Here is a 21,912-nt window from a genome sequence, read left to right as displayed (position 1 = left end):
TCCCGTTGTCTGACCTCAAACATTTTACGTCCCCATACGGGGCTACATCGGCAAGGAACTTTTCCGTGGCTTGGAGTGCATCACTCTTTGCTTTAAGGAAATAGACGAACACTACGCCTGTACCCACATCTGTAAAGGACTGTACATAGTTAAAGCCACCTATGGACTCATTCCTTACTGGACCGGCTAGGTCGGTGTTAACTAGCTCCAGTGGTCTCTTTACCTTCTCCGTGGGGTCCCTGTTCCTTGTTTGAGTAAACTTCCCCCTTATGCAAATTTCACATTCTTTGTCAGGTCTATGCTTTTCACCTTTAATGTGCATACCGTCTGTCACTGCTTGCAGCTTTAGTAAATCCTTGTGATTACAATGACCCATAATTTCATGCCACGTCTGGATGTCATGACTGACAGTTACATTATATTTGTCATTATTATTGCACTCCGTTTGTAGGTAATACATTCTCCCATATACGTCGATTAATTGCCAAGGACGAGTTAACACGTCATTCTCCGCCATGCGTAATCTGCCAATGACGCCGTAACACGTCATTGAGATCAATATTTCAAAAATCTGTGATGGCAATCATATTTCACCCGCGGAGACTTGAGATCTCCTGTTGATCTCCTCTCAACTCTCCAACGGTTCAAGAGTGCCATCTGGTGGCCGATCGGCGGATCGCCCAAACAGCAAACCGGAAACCGAAAGTGGTGCTCATCCAAATTCGGTCCGGCCACTCGCTATAGCTCCCGGGGCTCCATCTCGACACACTGGATAATCAATCGCTCGCCCTAACTCAATAAACAACGTTATTTGGACGTATATAGTATTATACAACCTGGAAATGGTTAATCTAGATCAACATCCCATAATAGAAAACTTTCTACTCAGCTGATCGCCCAACGGCCCGAGGAGACTGGGGTAAGTTTCAGCGTTTATTATTACCGTGTTCGATACAAACTGCTCTGATGATCATATCACCCACACTACATGAATCATCTAACGTTGGCCACGGAATTATAAACGACCCCCCCCCCCCCCCATCCGGTCAACATCAGATGATGAGTAGTAACTTCTAGAAGCACGTACATTTGAATTTTTTTATCTGGCGCAGATCGCTATCAAACTGTATTTGATCATCAATATAATGCATTTATGGCTATAACTCACGTTCTGCAGAATGCTGCAGAAAACGATAAAAACATATTTATACTTTAGACCATATTTTAGTATGAATATGTGAATGAAAAAGTAGAACGTTGCTACATCCTAAACGATAGATACTTGACGTTGAATGGGCCATAGTAATGTCAATTTAGCAATACAATTAAAAAAGTTATAGCCCGGCAAAGAAGGGGAACATCTCCATAGACTTTCAACAGTGGCAGAGAGGGGTATATGATCAGAATAATCCCTGGCCGATAAAGGGTTAAACCGCGTACCATCTCGTTCTACAAGAACATCTTTACCTTCACTGAAGAACACTTCGGTGCCGTTAGCAGTAGCAGATTTTACTGAGAATAGTTCTTGTGGGAACGAGGGTATATATAGAGCGTCCTTTAACGTCACTGTACACCGGCATCCCTTACTGTCTATAAGGCGTACCTGTGCGTCTCCTCTCCCTTGCGCCAACCCATAGGTGCGCTTCCCGTCTGCCAGCTCCATGCTGTGTCCCTCCGGCTCGAAGGATTTCTCGAAGTTCTTGAAACTGTTCCTGTCGTTGATGATGTGGGATGACGCACCTGTGTCCACGATCAGTCCCCTCCTCGGGAACTGCCGGTGCTGCGTTGGCCGGGTGACGCCCGTAGTCCGCGCCCCGAAAACGAAGTCCTCTCGTCCTGCCGCTCTCCCGGCGTCATCTCGACTCGTCTCACGATCTCTGTCGCCGCCATCTTGTCTGTTGTCGCCATCTCGTCCACAGTCGCCATCTTGGCCGCGGCGGCGATCTCGTCCGTCGCCGCCATCTTGTCCGTAGCCTCGACCTCGTCCGTCGCCGCCATCTTGTCCATGGGCGCCGCCTCGTCTATGGCCGACATCTTGCCCATGTGCTTATCGGGCGCTCTGGTCTCGTTTCTTTCGGCACTCTTTGTCTGTGTGCCCCGATGATCTGCAGAAGTTGCACCAGACCGTCTTGTTGCAGTTATCCCTCCGATGCCCATTCTCTCCGCATCGCCAACACGTCAGCTCCGTCGTGGGCCTGGCCTTCTCCCTCTGTGTCGCTCGGGCTTTCAGTGCTATCCCCCCCGCTTCCGCGGCGTCTGGGTGGATATCCTCTGAGGCCTCAAAGTTCCGCAGCTTGGCTTTGAACTGCCCCAATGTCATGTCCGTTGAACCGTGGGTAACCAGTAGCGCGAACGGCCTGTACAACTCCGGTAGTCCTCTCATCACCATCGCCATCATTAGCCCCTCACCTGGTGCCTCTCCTGCACTCTTGAGCGCCGTCATGATCTGCTCAGCTCGGATGATGTATTCTGTCATCGTCTCTGTGTGCCCCTTCTTCAGAGCCATTAACGTTACGTAGAGGGACACTACTCGTGGCCTTCCCCGTCCGATGTAATGCTCCCTCAACACTCCCAGGCTTTCTCAGCCTTTGTCGTTCGTGTCGCGGAATATTAGCCCCAAGCTCGTATCGTCGAGCAGCGGCGCCAACTCACAGTATGCGTCCGCATTAAGCTTGTCGTCTTGGGCTTGGTCCTCCGCCGTCAGTGGCCCCACGGGGGCCGCCAAGATCACCGCCTTGAGTCCCGCGCCGTGCATGCAACATAGCATGCGCTCTTCCCAGAGCTCATATCCCTCCGTTTTTCCATTAAATGAGGGCCATTTGCTCCTTCCCTTGGTCGCCATCCTCCTTCTTGGTGGTAGGTGGTAGGTGTAGCTTAAGCTCCGTTGGCCTAGTATCTAGCCACGCGGTACTCCCGGTGCTACTCTGGCCTACACTTCAGCTAAGCTAGCTACCCTTATTATTTCGCCCCTGCGAGATCTGGGCCCATAACCTGTTAACAGAATTGGCTATGGGGCGACAATAATATGTACAAGAGGCATGGTTTCTATCTTTGGACTTGCTCTGCTGGCAGCGGTTTATTCATTCACATTGACTCATAACACAGCAGCTCATGTGATCTCCTCTCCGGGAGAGGCATGTGTGGGAAGAAGAAAGAGAAGGAGGGAACCAAGGCTTATATACTCCCAACCTGGCGTAGACAGTAGAAACTCTGCCTATAGCGCCATCCAGTGGACACAGATATATATGCAGTCATGGTAGAGGACAGTTACAGTTGGTTACAACCATACATACAACCGCTAGATTCAACAGTTTCTGTAGTTTCTGTTGTTTCTGTAGTTTCTTTAGTTTCTGTAGTTTCTGTTGTTTCTGTAGTTTCTTTAGGTTCTGTAGTTTCTGTAGTTTCTGTAGTTTCTGTTGTTTCTGTAGTTTCTGTAGTTTCTGTAGTTCCCATAGTTTCTGTAGTTTCTGTAGTTTCTGTAGTTCCCATAGTTTCTGTAGTTTCTGTAGTTTCTGTAGTTCCCATAGTTTCTGTAGTTTCTGTAGTTTCTTTAGTTTCTGTAGTTTCTGTAGTTTCTGTAGTTTATGTAGTTTCTTTAGTTTCTGTAGTTTCTGTAGTTTCTTCAGTTTCTGTAGTTTCTGTAGTTTCTGTAGTTTCTGTAGTTTCTTCAGTTGCTGTAGTTTCTGTAGTTTCTTTAGTTTCTGTAGTTTCTGTAGTTTCTATAGTTTCTGTAGTTTCTGTAGTTTCTGTAGTTTCTGTAGTTTCTTTAGTTTCTGTAGTTTCTATAGTTTCTGTAGTTTCTGTAGTTTCTGTAGTTTCTGTTGTTTCTTCAGTTTCTGTAGTTTCTATAGTTTCTGTAGTTTCTGTAGTTTCTGTTGTTTCTTTAGTTTCTGTAGTTTCTGTAGTTTCTTTAGTTTCTTTAGTTTCTTTAGTTTCTGTAGTTTCTGTAGTTTCTGTAGTTTCTGTAGTTTCTGTAGTTTCTGTAGTGTCTGTAGTTTCTGTAGTTTCCATAGTTTCTGTAGTTTCTGTAGTTTCTTTAGTTTCTTTAGTTTCTGTAGTTTCTGTAGTTTCTGTAGTTTCTGTAGTTTCTGTAGTTTCCATAGTTTCTGTAGTTTCTGTAGTTTCTTTAGTTTCTGTAGTTTCTATAGTTTCTGTAGTTTCTGTAGTTTCTGTAGTTTCTGTAGTTTCCATAGTTTCTGTAATTTCTGTAGTTTCTATAGTTTCCATAGTTTCCATAGGTTCTGTAGTTTCTATAGTTTCCGTAGTTTCCGTAGTTTCTGTAGTTTCCATAGTTTCCATAGGTTCTGTAGTTTCTATAGTTTCCGTAGTTTCTGTAGTTTCCATAGTTTCCATAGGTTATGTAGTTTCTATAGTTTCCGTAGTTTCTGTAGTTTCCATAGTTTCCATATGTTCTGTAGTTTCAATAGTTTCCATAGTTTCTGTAGTTTCCATAGTTTCCATATGTTCTGTAGTTATATTTCGTATTTGCATCGCGTCCCGCTCTGAGCCTTACGAGATACTCTGTGATACATATTGTATCTCCCACGAATAAAAAACACATGCACCCCACCTGTATGGGGCCCCGCCCCTAATGGTGGCCACCACCCATATAACCATGACTCTGGTCATGAAACACCCTTTCCTCTGTTTTCGTCCCAGCGTATTGGATGCGTGCACCATACGAGTCTAGCGGAATGAAAAGATTAAGGAAGATTAATAATGTTGGAAGCTTACCGGAGGTTGCTGGCCCCTGGCATCTTCGATGCATGTTTTCGGCGACACGACGGGCCTGTGTTGATGTTCCTCGTTTGATGACTGCACATCGAGGTTCAGCTGTACAAGGCTGGCTGTCGGGCCAGCTTGTACTCAGGTAGGCCCTGTGTCTTCAGGCATGGGTATTAGTGTTAGTAATGCTGGTTTGTTTTGTTAACACAACCATGTTGTGTGTTGGCGCCGGGGGCAGGATGGTTTGGTGAACGTTCTCTGCAGGGAACGGTTTCCAAGCTGTCTTGGGCGTGCTGCTAAAACATCTGAAGCTATGCTACATGCTATCGCTACTGCCGCATGCTATTACTACTGCTAATTGCTATGCTGTTTTAATGTCTCCGCCGTGAGATGTTGTCACTCTCCCGCCTCTTGCCCGGTTCATCAATGAAGGTCAGTCGGTAGCTGTTGTGGGGTTTTTGAGTTCTATTTACCTTTTTCGGGTAAATGGGTTGACAACGGGGTAGGTCGTGGCTAGGTTCCTAGCCAGGTATTTTACCTTGTGTTCCGGCGGGGTTTGTTGAACGGTGTTCCCATCTGGGTTGGCGTCGGGTAGTGGGGCTATGGGTCCAGCCGACATGATAAACATGTTGCGTGTCTGTGCACAGGCAATTGTTGTCTTGGGTCCCACATTGCCTGGCGTTAGGCTGCAGTAGTATAAGGGCAGGGCCGCCTGGGAGAAATGTGAGGCCCTGTGCGTTTTTAGACGCGAGGCCCCCCATCTCCTGGGGCGGCCCTGTGTAGGGGGCTATTGTTTCGTTTTGTCACTCTGCTATGAGAAGGTCTGTCTTGCTACAGCTTTCTCTCCTCTCAAACCATTCATACTGACGGTCAATCGGTATACTGGGGGAGTAGTGCGGGGGGGGGGCTTTGTTTACCTTTTTTGGTAAATGGGCTAAACTAGGGCTGGTGTTCTGTTGTGAATATTTTGAATGAAGACGGGTCTGGTCCGTCTCCCCTTAAACTTTGTGTGTATGGGTTTGCTCATTCTACAGTTTTTGTGGTTTAGCTCTTTTATTCATTTAACCCTTTCATGGTGCACACCACAGTGGAGGGTGCTGTTTGCAATCACCACTGGTGCTCCATGTTAACGTCAGTCCTTTGTTTTTGATATATTGAAACAATGCCCCGCCCGGCCGACACCATGGGTGGGTCGGCCTGGCGAGTGGCTGGTGGGCTGTTAAGGCTTGTACCGCCACGGTATGGAATTGGCAACGATTAGAACTGTGTTCGAATTGGTGTTTTTTCTATTAAAGAAATGGTGTCTGGTGGAGGGGCCTTGAGGGCCAGTCGACGTCGACACATCGCGCGAGGTTGCTGACGTTATTAGCTTTGACCCAGCCGCAAGCTATAACCGCTCAGGGTTCCCCTCTCCGCAGGGGATTTTGGTCTTCTGCTGGAGCGCGGGCGGTATTGTCCTAGGCCCTACACCGCCTCACACCGCGCAGCCAGAAGAAGAGAGAGCACGGCCTCGTCAGCAGCGATGACGGGGCCCTCGACAGGCGGCCATGTTTTTCCCCCGCCAGAGGTATCCTGGGCGTTGATTCGACAGGTGTCCACAAGGCCGACAGCCTTGGCGGCCGAGGGATCGGCCATGTAGGATGGGTTCGGCTTGAACAAACAAGCCGTCACCGTCCTGCCGCGAGCAGCCCGCTCTCTGATCACTCCCTTCCCCAACACCAGCGGGAGAAGTGGGCTCTGATTGTTTCCTTTGGCTGCGGGCCGCGTGCCTTCGTTGATGCGCGGGCGGCCCCACTTTTCGCTTCTCATGGGGACAGGGGCTGACACCCAGTTGATGGCTGAGCCTGGGTCTGTCCGTGAGAATGTTGTGCTGTCAAGCGGCTCCCACGCCTTGAACTGTGTTGGTTGAGCCTGGTGTTACTTAAGTGTTGTCAGCAGGGGGGCTCGAAACCTTTTGAGGCACACAGTGCGGGCTTCCCCGGCCTCGCCTTCGCCAGGCCAGGTATCATGTTGGTGCCTCCCACTCCTGAAATATTGGCAAGTGGTCGCAGCTCACATGGTTTGGGGTGGTAGTAATATCACTGCAGGGCTACGGTGTGTAGGAACCCATGGGGGCCTTACACCTTGCATGTCCGGCTGCAGAACAACTCCTTCAGCATGTTCTGGAGGGGTGTTCAGTGGGGGGGCTTTTTTCATCGGAAGCCCCCCGTATCAGATCGGCCCTTTCTGTCGGGGTTCCCCCTTGGGTGCGATTGCCTCGTGGGTGTGTCAGGGTCAGGTGTTCCGACACGGAACGCGCTCCTCGCACGGTTCCGGGGTTGTCTACGCACAGTGGGGGGACCGGGCCAACTATCTACAGTTCCTGGCGGACCTGCGCCACGTGACGGCGGGTGCGTTGGGAGTGTCGTCACATATGACTACGGCAGTACCATATGTCGAGGTAGATGGAGAGAACGGTGAGGCGGGGACTTGTGTTTACACAACCCCACCCGTTTTCAGGTTTGGTACAGACCCTGTTGTCGGGGTCTCCAGCAGGGACAGCTCTGGTCGACGAGATCCAATCTCTGTGGACGAAGCAAGCCATCGTCGTGGCGTTCTCCTCCCGGTGTTCTCAGCCCGAGAAGTCGGGAGGGAGGGGTGTAAGACCCAGGCTGGACCTGTCCCATGGGAAGGTTCAGCATTTTTTGGATCGTCTCCTACCTGTTGAACACTGTCAGGTGGGGGTCTGGTTCTCCTCCATAGACCTGTAGGATGCGTATGCGCATCCCCGATCTTCCATCCTAGGGCTTACCTACGCTTCCTTTGCAGGGTTAGCGTATGAGTACCAGAGGCTGCCGTTCGGTTTTCTCTGGCTCCCCGCATCTTCACCAAGTGCGTGGAGGCCGCACTGGGGCCTTTGCGTCGTCCGGGGTTACGGAGTGTTCTGCCCTGATGACGTTCTGGTCCTTCGCGGTCAAGGTGGATCGTCAGGTCTCATACCAGGCAGGTCCTACCAGCCTGGGGTTGCTGTAGACTGGATGTAGAGTATTCCTCTTCCCAGTCAACGGTTGGAGGGCTATGGGCATCCATTTCAGAGCGTGTTGTCAACACGCTCGGGAGGTTCCGTCCTAGGACGGTTACGGCGCTGTCTCACGTCGCGTTTTCACCGACGCCTCCCTCGCTGGTGATGCGTCGGGCCAACGCAGTAGGGGGCAGCTGGCAAACCATGCTGCCCGGTCTGCGCTACGTTCAATGTGTTGGTGTTGAAAGCGGTCCTTCTGGTCCACAAATGGTGTTGATCAGGACGGACGTTACGACGTCAGTGTCGTGTATCGACAGACAGGGAGGAGTACGCTCCCCCTGTCTGCACCAGGCGGCGGGCGGCTGGCTATGGGCGTCCTCCATCTGCGCGGCCTGAGGGCTCCCCACATCCCCGGCAGGGAGAATGTGGGTGCAGGTGTACTGTCGCGGGGCGGCCCTCATCCTGACGGGTGAGGATTGCGTCTGGACATGGCCAGGCGGGTCTGGGACCGATGCCGTGCCGCCAGGGATTCTTCCCCATACATCTGTTAGGTCAGTTGTTGGGACGGGTACGTTGAGGGGCGCAGGTTCTTGATCCTGATGGTGTTACCATCTGGAATGCGCATGCTCCCTCCACTGTCGCGCTTACGCGGGCAGATGACGTATGTTCCAAGTGTGGTGTAAGGTGGGGGGCCGGGACTCAGTCTCCTGCCCCCTGGATGCTGTCCTTAGTTACCTCCAGTCTCTCCTTGATAGACTGTCGGCTTCGACGGTGAGGGTATATGCAGCAGCTATATCCTCCTATCATGAGGGGTTTGAGGGGATGTCTTGTTCAGCCACCCTCTTGTGAAGCGTTTCCTGCTTGGCGCTCGACGCGTTAAGCCGGTGCAACGCTCCTTGGCTCCGACTTGGGATCTTCAATTGGTCCTTGGTCGGTTGTCCTTGGCCCCGTTTGAGCCGCTCGAGCGGGCGCCGTTGGGACAGCTGTCCTTCAGGACCTCGTTCCTTCTGGCTGTCACTTCCGCTAAACGCGTAGGTGAGCTCTGTGCTCTCTCGGTACGTCCAGAGTGCCTGTCTTTTCGGACCGATTGCGGTGTCACTCTGCAACCTGATCCTGCTTTCGTGCCTGAGAATATCCGGAGTTCCTTCCGCTCCCGGGATATTGTGGTTCAGGCGTTTCGTCCTCCTCCTCACACTAGTGAGTTAGATGCGGGCCTTCACCTGTCATGTCCAGTCCGTGCTTGGGGATTTACCTCAGCCGTACTCAGGATTTCAGGGTTACCGACCAGCTTTTTGTCTGTTACGGTGGGGCTCGTGCTGGTAAGGCACTATCGGAGCAGCGTCTGTCCCATTGGTTGTGCGAGGGTGTTGCCCTCTGCTACACGCTGGCTGGGCCGGATCCCCCTGGGGGCGTCAGGGCGCACTCCACTCGTGGGGTGGCTGCCTCTGCCGCTCTCCTGGGTGGGGCCTCGGTGGAGGCCATCTGTGCTGCAGCTTCATGGTCCTCCCCGGGCTCCTTTGTAAGGTTTTACCTCATGGACATGACCGGGGGTTCTGTCTCCCAGGCGGTTCTGGGGTCTGTGGCCTTTCCTGCTTCCCGTCCTTTGGTCGGGTAGCAGGAGTGTGTGGGTATGGGCCACAGTGTGTTGGGTCACACGTGGTTCCGCCTGTACGGTGTGTTCAAGGGGTTCTAGCTCTCTCTTGTTCGCATTCAGGTGGAGTTGACTGCGCCCCCCCTTCATTAGGAAGGATGGGGTGACAGGGCTCCCCGCACCCCTTGATGTGGGCTTACGGGTCCTCAGGGGGTACATCTGTCGGGTCTCGCGCCCGCTCTTCCCCATTATCTCGTAAGGCTCAGAGCGGGACGCGATGCAAATACGAAATATAACGAAAGGTTATGTAGATAACCTAGTTATATTAGTATTGGCTGAGCGTCCCGCTCTGCGCGCCCTGAGTTCCCTCTTGAGGGATCTTTTCCTGGGACGGGTTTTTGGCGAGGAAGGGTGTTTCATGACCAGAGTCATGGTTATATGGGTGGTGGCCACCATTAGGGGCGGGGCCCCATACAGGTGGGGTGCATGTGTTTTTTATTCGTGGGAGATACAATATGTATCACAGAGTATCTCGTAAGGCTCAGAGCGGGACGCTCAGCCAATACTAATATAACTAGGTTATCTACATAACCTTTCGTTTCTATAGTTTCCATAGTTTCCATATGTTCTGTAGTTTCTATAGTTTCCATAGGTTCTGTAGTTTCCATCAAGTTGTAGTTCTGTTGCACCCCCCCCCCCCATCCCTCTCTTCCCCCAACTGATTCTGCTTGGATCCTTTTTTTTAAATGATATTTAGAGATGATTGACTGACTGACTGATTGGTTGATTGACTGACTGACTGACTGACTGACTGACTGACTGACTGACTGACTGACTGACTGACTGACTGACTGACTGACTGACTGACTGACTGACTGACTGACTGACTGACTGACTGACTGACCGACTGACTGATTGATTAGTTGATTGACTGACTGATTGATTGGTTGATTGACTGGTTTGATTCGATTGATTCTCCCCTTTCAGGAGGAGCCGTTCGTGATGGTGTCTGAGAACGTCCTGGGAAAACCCAAGAACTACCAGGGCTACTCCATCGACGTCCTGGACGCTCTTTCCAGCTACCTGGGCTTCAAGTATGAGATCTACGTGGCACCCGACCACAAATACGGCAGCTTACAGTCGGACGGACAGTGGAGTGGCATGATGGGAGAACTAGTGTTCAAGGTAAGCAGATATACACACACACAGAGAGAGAGAGAGAGAGAGAGAGAGAGAGAGAGAGAGAGAGAGAGAGAGAGAGAGAGAGAGAGAGAGAGAGAGAGAGAGAGAGAGAGAGAGAGAGAGAGGGATAGAGAGAGAGAGAGAGAGAGAGGGAGCTGACCGTGCATCAGATGATCAGCAAGATCTTCTCATTCGTGGTCCAGGACAAAACCACTGGATTATAACACTGTAATAATGGAATACAAATCTTTTACCATCTCAAGCTGGAATATACAAGGTCTGAGGTCAACTGCCCTTGGAACAAAGAGCAGAAACCCAGACTTTACCACAGAAATGTCAAACACAGACATCATGGTCCTACAAGAGACATGGCACAGAGGAAACAGTCCTACTGGCTGTCCTGCAAACTACAGAGAGCTACTGGTACCATCCACCAAGCTAACAGGGGTCAAACAGGGGAGAGACTCTGGAGGCATGCTAATATGGTACAAATCTGAACTAACCCACTCCATAAAGCTAATCAAAACCGGAGTTTTTTTCATCTGGTTAAAAATAAATAAGGAACTTACATCAACCGAGAAAGATATCTACCTGTGTGCCACCTACATCCCCCCAATTGAATCCCCATACTACAAGGAAGACATGTTCCTAATCCTACAAGACGAAATCAACCAGTTCCAGGCTTACGGGCACATTATAGTCTGTGGGGACCTCAATGCCAGGACAGGACGAGAATCTGACACTCTCAGCACACAGGGAGACAAACACCTACCAGGAGGTGGGAACATCCCCTCCCAAATATGCCCCCCCAGAAATAACTATGACCAAACAACAAATAAACATGGGTCACAACTTATACAGCTCTGTCGCTCGCTGGGACTGTACATAGTCAACGGTAGGCTCCGAGGGGACACTTATGGTAGGTACACATATAGCTCATCTCTGGGTAACAGTACAGTAGACTATTTTATCACGGACCTCAGCCTAGAGTCTCTCAGAGCGTTCACAGTCAGCCAGCAAACACCCCTGTCAGACCACAGCAAAACCACTATCTACCTGAATAGATCAACACCCAACCCGGAAATACCAAAACCAAACAAACTACACACTATTAAAAAACACTACAAATGGAAAGAAAGTAGTATGGAAGCATTCCAATCCGCTATCAAGCTACAAAAAGTCCAATCCAAACTAGACCAATTCCTAGAAAAAAACTTCCAACACAACAGCAAAAGTGTAAACGGGGCGGTAGAAAACATCAATAACATATTTGACCTTACAGCTTCCTTATCCAACCTAAAGGCCTCAAATAGGAAAGCGAGGAAAAATAGAAATAAAAATATGCATGACAAATGGTATGATAATGATTGTAAAAATCTCAGGAAGATATTAAGGAACCTATCAAACCAAAAACACAGAGACCCAGACAACCAGAACACACGTCTCCAATACAGTGAAACACTGAAACAATACAAAAACACAGTCAGAAAAAAAAGAGACCAACATATTAGAAACCAGCTACAAGATATAGAGGAATCTATAAAAGCAAACAACTTCTGGGAAAACTGGAACAAAATAAACAAACAACACCACGAGGAGCTACCCATCCAAAATGGAGATGTATGGGTAAACCACTTCTCCAATCTCTTTAGCCCAATACAAAAAAATGAACAGCAAAAACACATACAAGACAAACTACAAAGCCTGGAGTCAACCATAAAAGACTACCAGAACCCGCTAGACTCCCCAATTACACTACAAGAACTACAGGACAAAATAAAATCACTTAAAATCAAGAAGGCCTGCGGAGCGGATGGTATCCTAAATGAAATGATCATATTCACAGACTCCAAATTCCAATTGGCTATACTAAAACTCCTTAACATTGTCCTTAGCTCCGGGATCTTCCCCAATATCTGGAACCAAGGACTCATAACACCGCTCCACAAAAAGGGAGACAAATATGACCCAAACAATTACCGTGGGATCTGTGTCAACAGCAACCTTGGAAAAATCCTCTGTATGATCATTAACCACAGACTCACACATTTCCTCACAAACAACAATACCTTGAGCAAATCACAGATTGGCTTCTTACCAAATCACCGTACAACAGACCACATTCTCACCCTCAGCACCCTAATCGACAACCAAATAAATAAAAATAAAAGCAAAGTATACTCCTGTTTCGTTGACTTCCAAAAAGCATTTGACTCAATTTGGCACGAGGGTCTGCTGTACAAACTGTTAGATAGTGGCATTGGAGGGAAAACCTACGACCTCATAAAGTCAATGTACACCAACAACACATGTGCTGTGAGGATTGAGGGAAAACACACAGACTTCTTCCCTCAATGCCGGGGGGTTAGACAGGGGTGCAGTTTGAGTCCAACCCTCTTCAACATATACATAAATGAACTGGCAAAAACATTGGAACAAACTGCAGCACCTGGCATCCCCCTAGCAAACACAGAAGTCAAATGCCTACTGTTCGCAGATGACCTGGTGCTGCTGTCCCCAACAAAAGAAGGGCTACAGCAGCACCTTGACCTTCTGCACAAATTCTCCCAGACATGGGCACTGACAGTAAACCTAAACAAAACTAAAATTATGATATTCCAAAAAAGGCCCAGCCTACAACAACAAAAACACAAATTCCTCCTAGACACAATTTCCCTAGAACACACAAAAAACTACACATATCTCGGCCTAAACATCAGTGCTACAGGGAACTTCAATCAAGCTGTGAACGACCTGAGAGACAAAGCAAGAAGGGCTTTTTATGCCATAAAAAGGAACATCATATTAGACATTCCAGTCAAAATCTGGCTCAAAATATTAGACTCCGTCATAGAACCGATTTCCCTATATGGTTGTGAAGTCTGGGGCCCACTTGCAAACCAAGACTTCACCAAATGGGACAAACACCCAATTGAGACTCTGCATGCAGAATTTTGCAAATCCATTCTCCGCACCCAACGGAAAACGCCAAATAATGCATGCAGAGCAGAACTAGGAAGATACCCACTAATCATAAAAATTCAAAAAAGAGCATCCAAATTCCACAACCACCTAAAAGAAAGCGACCCAAACACACTCCACAACATAGCCCTCACCCACAGAGAGACCCTCGATAGATGCCCACTCAGCCAGATGGTTCTGGGACTCTGCTCACAAACACAAGCAGAACCACCAGACAGTAACCACACTGGACTAAATCAAATTATAAGAAAACAAAAAGAAAACTATCTGACACATTGGAAAGAAACAACCCAAAACCAGAGCAAATTGAAATGCTATTTGGCCCTAAACAGAGAGTACACAATGGCAGAATACCTGAGCACCGTGACTGACCCAAAACTAAGAAGATCCTTGACTAGGTACAGACTCAGCGAGCACAGCCTAGCCATTGAGAAAGGCCGCCATAGGCAGACCTGGCTCCCAAGAGAAGACAGACTATGCACCCACTGCACACAAGATGAGGTGGAAACCGAGCTCCACTTCTTAACAAATTGCCCACTATACCAAGACATCAGAGACATATACTTCCCACAAATTGCAAACACCCAAAGAGACTTTGAAAACATGGACAATAACTCAAAACTCCCATACCTACTGGGAGAAATACAAGAATGTGCAAACACAGCAGCAAGATTTGTGAGCTGTTGTGACAAGAAAAGGACATCCAGCGGAATGCAACCACCATAAAGACTGTACTAGAAATTCCGTCTGTAATGTACTGATTTATTTTGTTTTCTCTGTTTGATTGTTTTGTTTTGTTTGGCTTTGGCAATGTAAACGTATGTTTCCCATGTCAATAAAGCCCAATTGAATTGAATTGAATTGAATTGAGAGAGAGAGAGAGAGAGAGGGATAGAGAGAGAGATAGAGAGAGAGAGAGAGAGAGAGAGAGAGAGAGAGAGAGGAGAGAGAGAGAGAGAGAGAGAGAGAGAGAGAGAGAGAGAGAGAGAGAGAGAGAGAGAGAGAGAGAGAGAGAGGAGAGAGAGAGAGAGAGAAAGGGAGAGAGAGAGAGAGAGAGGGATAGAGAGAGATAGATAGAGAGAGAGAGAGATAGAGAGAGAGGGAGAGAGAGAGAGAGGAGAGAGAGAGAGAGAGAGAGAGAGAAAGGGAGAGAGAGAGAGGAAAATTGGGCAACAGCATTTTAAGCAGTTGGTGGTCAGCACAGCATTTTAAGGCTCATTACCCATGACACCTTGCTGTTTTCTCTTTAGACAGTTCTCGACAGAGACATGGTGCCCATCACTTTACACTATTACATATTTATGGTGTGGTGTGGTTACAATACATCTCTTTTTGGTCTACACTCTCTACCCGACTGGAATAAATACAATATCTCCCAGCTACGATTGCCCAGAAAATATGTATGTTTTGTAAAAAGGTATTGTTTGACAAAACTATATATGTTTTTCTTTAATCATGGGAGCTATACAGGACTGTATGTGTGTGTGTGTGTGTGTGTGTGTGTGTGTGTGTGTGTGTGTGTGTGTGTTGTGTGTGTGTGTGTGTGTGTGTGTGTGTGTGTGTGTGTGTGTGTGTGTGTGTGTGTGTGTGTGTGTGTGTGTGTGTGTGTGTGTGTGTGTGAGTGGGTGCATGTGTATGGGGGGGTCATTGAGAGGCTACACACACACACACACACACACACACACACACACACACACACACACACACACACACACACACACACACACACACACACACACACACACACACACACACACACACACACAATGGAGGACCTAGTTCAGGGTCTGCAGTCCTATTGCTCTTATGCAAACTAAGTGACAATTTCGGCCAGTTTTGGTGTTTTGTTTTTCTACCAGACCGTGAAATTAGCAGATTTCAGTCTTCAATGTAATAATTTTTTTTTTTTTTTTGTGCAATTTCATGGAGAGAGCATGATGCAAATGAGGATATACGCTTTTGCATGCATTGCATATAAATAAGTGGCCATCCGTCTGTCCCTGTGTGTGTGTGTGTGTGTGTGTGTGTGTGTGTGTTTTTTTGTGTGTGCGTGCGTACGTACGTGTGCGTGTGTTTAGATGTTGTAATTTGACTAGCATGCTAAATGTAATTCAGTCATTTTCTTTCAAACGAAATCTCAATACACACAACTCGTTGCATTTGCATCCTTTCTCTCTCACAAACAAGCAGCACACACGCACGTACACACACACACACATGCACGCACGCACACACACGCACACACACACACACACACACACCTACACACACACACGCACACACACACACACACACACATACACGCACACACATGCACACACACACACACACACACACGCACACACACACACACACACACACACACACACACACACACACACACACAGTGACGACTCGTAGCACCATTCCTCTCATATTATTCTCCAGCGTCCTGTCTGTCAGTGTTCCGTTAAGGCTGTACAGCACACACACAGCTTTGCATGCACACACACACACACACACACACACAAACACGCGCACACACACATGCACACACACGCAAAATAAACTCAGAAATTCATAGCAAATATAATTTGGTCTCCAGCGACAGAATCCAATATTTCCCCATTAGAAGGAGGATCCCCAAGCAACAAACATTTAGACAGCCATCAGACGGCAAAGTCACCAGCGAACATCTCACCACTATTACCTCTGCTTTCAGAACCTCAACCCTCGTGCCTAAAAATAACTGGCCGCTTCGAGGTCGGAGACACTTGGGGTGAAATCACGTTCAATTCAGCCAATAGAACATTTCTAGACTAAAATTCACGTCACAAAGCAACAGATGACATATAGTTTCAGTTATTTCTCAATAGGTTGGATACGGCAAGTTTGTCTCACAAATGTATCAATTTTTAACAAACGCTTCCTGAATTGCCTCAGTGGAAAACAAAATACAATCTGTTGTGTCACACGACTGGACCTCATTTATCAAACAAAACACACCAGCAATTATACAGAGAGCATTTGAAATATGCACTTGAATAAACTCATTTCCTCTTACAAATTAGAATCAGAATGGGCTCATGGAAACAGTAGGCGTGCATATTTTGTGTTTTAAGTTAATTCTGGCACGGTGGTTGGATCAACTTGAAACCTTTTTACACTGAGCCAACGGGCGGTTCTTGAAGTTGAACCTTGCTCAACACACAGTGCTTCAGCTGTGCTTTCTATGGAAGCAGAAAAACAGATGCTATAGGTGGTTATTGTGATGTATATGGCTGCCGTTACTGTATCCCGTGCTTTCAAAAGTCTCCCGGTATTATTAATATGGAGATATTAACGTGATATCATATATTAGCACAGCATAATATCCTGGGCAATCATACTATGACACCTTTTTCATTGTGTCGTTTCAAGTGAAACCCCTTCATCCGCAAATAATTAGAAACAACACCATTTTCCCACCCACTGAGTTACAAGAGGTTTTATTAGAGGAGGAAGACACAATATAGCACGTCTCAAAGTAGAAGTACACTCTGTAAACGTAAGTAGACACTACACAATCGCACACGCCAGTGTTTGATACCCCACAGTGTATAAAATACACAATTGTACTGCAAGGTTTGCAGTGAGTGTGTGTGGGCAATGGTGTAATTAGACTACCCCAATTTGTGTGTGACATCATCTCTGTGTCTGTCTTTACGCCTGTCTGTCTGTCTGTCTGTCTGTCTGTCTGTCTGTCTGTCTCTGTCTGTCTGTCTGTCTGTCTGTCTGTCTGTCTGTCTGTCTGTCTGTCTGTCTGTCTGTCTGTCTGTCTGTCTGTCTGTCTGTCTGTCTGTCTGTCTGTCTGTCTGTCTGTCTGTCTGTCTGTCTGTCTGTCTGTCTGTCTGTCTGTCTGTCTGTCTGTCCCCACAAAAGTAGACCAATCAGAGCTGATGATTTCACGGATGTCACATGCTGACTCAGCTAGCCCATTCAGCAGAGCTAGCCATCAAGCCATGACAAGAATTAATTATATTTATGGGAATAAATGTGTCAGGATTGGGGGGGGGGGGTGTAGGACACACACGCATACACACACACAAAAGCAAAAGGAAGGAATCTTAATCACTGGTATCGCAGAACGATGAACGTTTTATGTTAAAACAATGAGTTATCACGTTATAACGTGATACTGATCTTTTTTTCTGTTTCTGGTGTGGCAGCAATACGCTTCCGTAATAGAAAACACAAAACACAAGGATAAAATAAATGGGGAAATACCCCAAATTAACCACTACTGCCTAGCAATTGAAAACAAACATGCAATCAAAAGCACTACAGAAAAAGAAAACCCTTGAAACATGTACTTGGGACACGTCTCTACTACTGAGGGCAAAAACTAAATGAACAAGCATCTGAACACAGGAAACCAAGCCTAAAGGCACTGCACACATGACACCAATCAGGTGGCAATCAAGCCCACACACCTGCACAGTAAAATTTGCAGTGTCAAATTAACACTTAAAGAGTCGAATTTAACAATATTCCAGAGTGTATATGACTCCAACTACGAATAGTGTTAAATCGACTCTTGCTCCTGTGTTAAAATGTTTGAGTTAAATTAACTCTAAATAGAGTACAAATTTAACACTCGCTTACACTGTATGGTGTTATTTAAACTTAACACTATAGGTTTAATAACACTTGAGAGTGTAATTATTATTCTCAGAAGTGTTGATAATTTACTCTTATGTGATAACAAATTAACTCTGATTGAGTTGAATTCCAATGCTCATTAACACTGCATTGCGTTATTAAAAGTTAACACTGAGGTCAAATAACTCTGCTGAAGTGTTGACATTACACAGTACTGTGTTGATAATTTACTCACTTGCAGTGAAAAAACAGCTCTGAAAATAACACCCATTAACACTGCACAGTGTCAATGAAACCGGACACTATATTGGTGAAAATAAACCTCACTGGTATTAATTTTACACTTAATTTACTCTTGTATAGTGTGAAATTGCATTTACATACAATATACATTAAAAATCACAAGTTACCACAAAATCGTTCGATAATTAATTTGAATATCAAATGGTTTGAAGTAACACAGCTGATGTATATCCAAGACCTTTACAACTCCGTCTGGATGCAGTCTGACCTTAAAGGCATGGTAATGGTCATCAAAACACATGGTTTCCATCAGTTTTCCACAGAGCAATACACTGTCATCTTTCACAGCAATAGTCTTGATCTTACAAAACACAGGCATCTCAACTGCTACCTCAGTACAGATAATCAAGTCACAGCGGTACTCTGTACCATGATGTTTTATCCACTTGGCAGAAAAAACACTGGTTACATCTCCAAATAAGGAAGCAATCTCTGGACCTTCTTTGAGCTCAACAAGTGCCACCATCTTTCCTGGACCTATGGTTAATCTTTCTTTGGTAAAGGACTCCCGATACATTGCCATACAACTTTGGTGCTTTTGGGCTAATGTCTTTGTAATGTTTTTAAAGCTTTTTAATTGTCTCTTAAAGAAGTTATGTTTAGCTTCATAACGCATACACCACATGTGCAGAATTGGGTCAATGTTCCTTATATTACGAGGGTAATGTATCATGAAGTGATGCTTTGGCAATAGGTTGCTTCTAGGAAATAACTGCTTGAAGAGCCGATGATGATCAGTGATTACATGTTTGAGATAAATGGTCATGCCATATGACAGGACTGGTGAAAATACAATGTTAACAATCTGTAGAAGCAAAAGCAGAAGATGCCAGTACTTATCATCAGTCTGTATTAAATCACCAAATAGCAGAGGCATATTGCGCAACAAGCACCAAGACTGTGTGGCATTCAACCCCAAATCCTTACTTTCATCCAACAATTTGACTCTTGGCGGACGGTTTCGCTGCTTTGATTTGATTTGATTTTATTAGGGATCCCCATTAGCTGGTGCGATAGCAACCAGCTAGTCTTCCTGGGGTCCACACACAAAAAAACACAAAAACAATCACTATTGCAAAAAACTAAATTATTAAAAATCATGATGATGCTGATTGTAACCATAGTCAAAAGCATGTATTCTGCCAGCCAGTTGTTCAGCATTTAGAAGTTTCTCCTGAAGAATGTACTTGAGAATAAGTTTCACCTCAAACTGAGCAACCCCCTCTAAAATATCATGCATGATATCTACAGAGAAGTTGGTGGCTGTGTTGAAATACTCAAGTGAATTTAACAGACAACTGCGTTTCATGCCATATATATGAGGTAGCGTAGGATCTGTCTGTATAGTTTGACAGTGTTGTGCGTGCATCTCAACAGTTCTTAGTACAACAGCCGGATCATCTTCACAGAATACAGTCTGAAAACGAGCTTTCTCAAGAAGACAGAAACGACAGCAATACCGAGCCCCAAATGACTCCACAAACCCAAACAGACCATGCAAGCCAAGGTTATCCCCAGTGACCTGAACTATGGTACCACGAATCACGTGTCTAAACATGGGAATTTTAAGTCCCTCTGTCTCCAGTACTTTCAGATCATTGACAAGTGGCTCAAGTATCAAATTGAAATCATAACGCTTAATGTCCTGTGCATGGAAAAGAGCACACAAATGAATATTAATCAAAGAGGAATTATAGATTGGGGGGAAATTTCTTAATGTAAAGTATACACCACCTAATTTATGTATACCCTTTTTAGAGCCCAATGGATTTGCAGTTTCAAAGTCATCATAAAAAAGTTGAATTTGAAAGGAATCTTTTTCTACTGAAAACAGGGGACTTTCTTTGAAATAGGTGGCATCTCTCAAGTCTGCATACACACCTTCCTTAGTCATGTGCCTGGGCTTTAACATGTCTGCAAGTTCTGGGTTTTGAAAAATGCTCTTCAGCGTTTCCAAAATGGGAACATATGCAAACTTATCAGTTACAATGACCTGGTCATATGTCCCAGTAGTTCTGTATCGTTAGTGGCTTAGCTTGGCTTCGCCTTCTGCACTATCTCGCGTACGTGCACGCGTACTGAATAAACCACAAATGTACCTCTAATACCAGTATTAGTCTGACCACACCCCTCATCAGCTTACCTTCATAAGCAGGTGTGTGGTCACCTGCTCTCCTCCTTCTCGCTTTCACCACAAGGAAGAGGTGCCTCGGTAGATCCCCACACTTGACACCATGATGGAAGAAATTGGATTAGGAACAGCTTGGGAAACAAGGATACGTTGACATCATATCTTTATTTTCTCTCTCACTATTTTCGAGAAAATACGGCGATATTGTCTTCGTACTGGAGTGTCTAGAAGATGATGATCATTCTACAAACCCTCCACCGGTTTTCGTATTGGGAGCACGCCGCTGCATGCTTCTCAACTGCAGTTCCTTGCTGTGTTTGTTGGGGTGAAACCTGTCAGGCCACAGCTGAACTGTCGGACATGCCGCTGTTGTGAGGAGCGGTGCGTTCCAGGTTGGGTGAGTAGTGTTTGCTGGCGGGCTCCACTTGTCTGTTAGTGCTATGGGGGCTACTAGACAAAGTTTATGGAAACCGGCCCCAGGCTAGGGTCCTTTGTTTAGCCGTCTAGGCGACAGAAGGCCTTGGTCTGGCGACCATTATAGTTTTAACTAGTGGGCCGCGACCATTGACACTGGTGATCCCTGTGTGTTCTGGACGAGTGGATTCTCTCTGTCACCGTGTTAAGACCCCATCTTTCATATCCAAATGAGAGTATTCCTTCACGAGGGGATATGTGCATGTAATGTGCGATAGCGGCAGATTCATGTTCAAAGTCAGCTATACAGGCCAGTTGGTACTGTGCTGATTCCGCCGGACGTGTTGATGTCACCGTTGTGAAGCGGTGTTGACGTCTTGTTTTCTCTTTTCTCTTAAAAAGTGAGGAGGGTTCAGAACGGCGGCCTGTCTGGGTGAGTGTTATGTCATTGTTTACATGTTCATAGCTTACGGTTAGCCGGTCGGTGGCCTGGCGCGGGGTAGCTTAGGCTTCTCGCGCGCCGCCGGGAGCTCGCTCCTGATCGCGTGCGTCGTAGATCGGCGTCTCGCGAGCGGAAGCGATAGCACCAGAACGGTTGGAGCAGCCGTTAGCTTGATGCTATTCTGTTGAACGTGCTTTGATTTTTAACATGTTTTACACTCTTGACCACGACGTCATCTTTGACAGGGGATGTTCGTCAACCCTGCCTGAGCCTAGACGGGGATTGCGTCAACAAAGAGGGCTGTGTTCTACGGTGGCTTATGACTGCACTTCGCTGATCTGCGTTCCGGGCAGGTACGGGGTTGGCCAGACCCTCATAACACGTCTTCTGGTTTTACCTTGCTAAATGTATTGTGAATGACGGTGTTTTTTCCCAAAACGTGTGTTGTTGCAATGCATTTGAGATACGTTGCGGGTTGTGTGTGAGCTGTTTTTGTCACTGGCAGTAGCTTCTCTGTGCAG

General features: G+C 46.7%; 1 protein-coding gene across 1 annotated transcript in view; it reads right to left on the bottom strand.

Annotated features, from left to right (window-relative positions):
• The window catches only part of grid2 (glutamate receptor, ionotropic, delta 2), a gene marked incomplete at both ends in the record, with an annotated part of 442,717 nt that overhangs the window by 390,714 nt on the left and 30,091 nt on the right, over positions 1 to 21,912 (bottom strand). Inside the window, 1 exon segment of the mRNA XM_084323184.1 lies at positions 3,294 to 3,719. Coding sequence (XP_084179310.1) covers positions 3,294 to 3,719 — 426 coding nt within the window.

The sequence above is a fragment of the Notolepis coatsorum genome (assembly GCF_963971535.1).
Source record: "Notolepis coatsorum genome assembly, chromosome: 10".
Taxonomy (NCBI): domain Eukaryota; kingdom Metazoa; phylum Chordata; class Actinopteri; order Aulopiformes; family Paralepididae; genus Notolepis; species Notolepis coatsorum.
The sequence above is the reverse complement of the archived record's forward strand: the minus strand, read 5'-3'. Positions and strand labels throughout refer to the sequence as shown.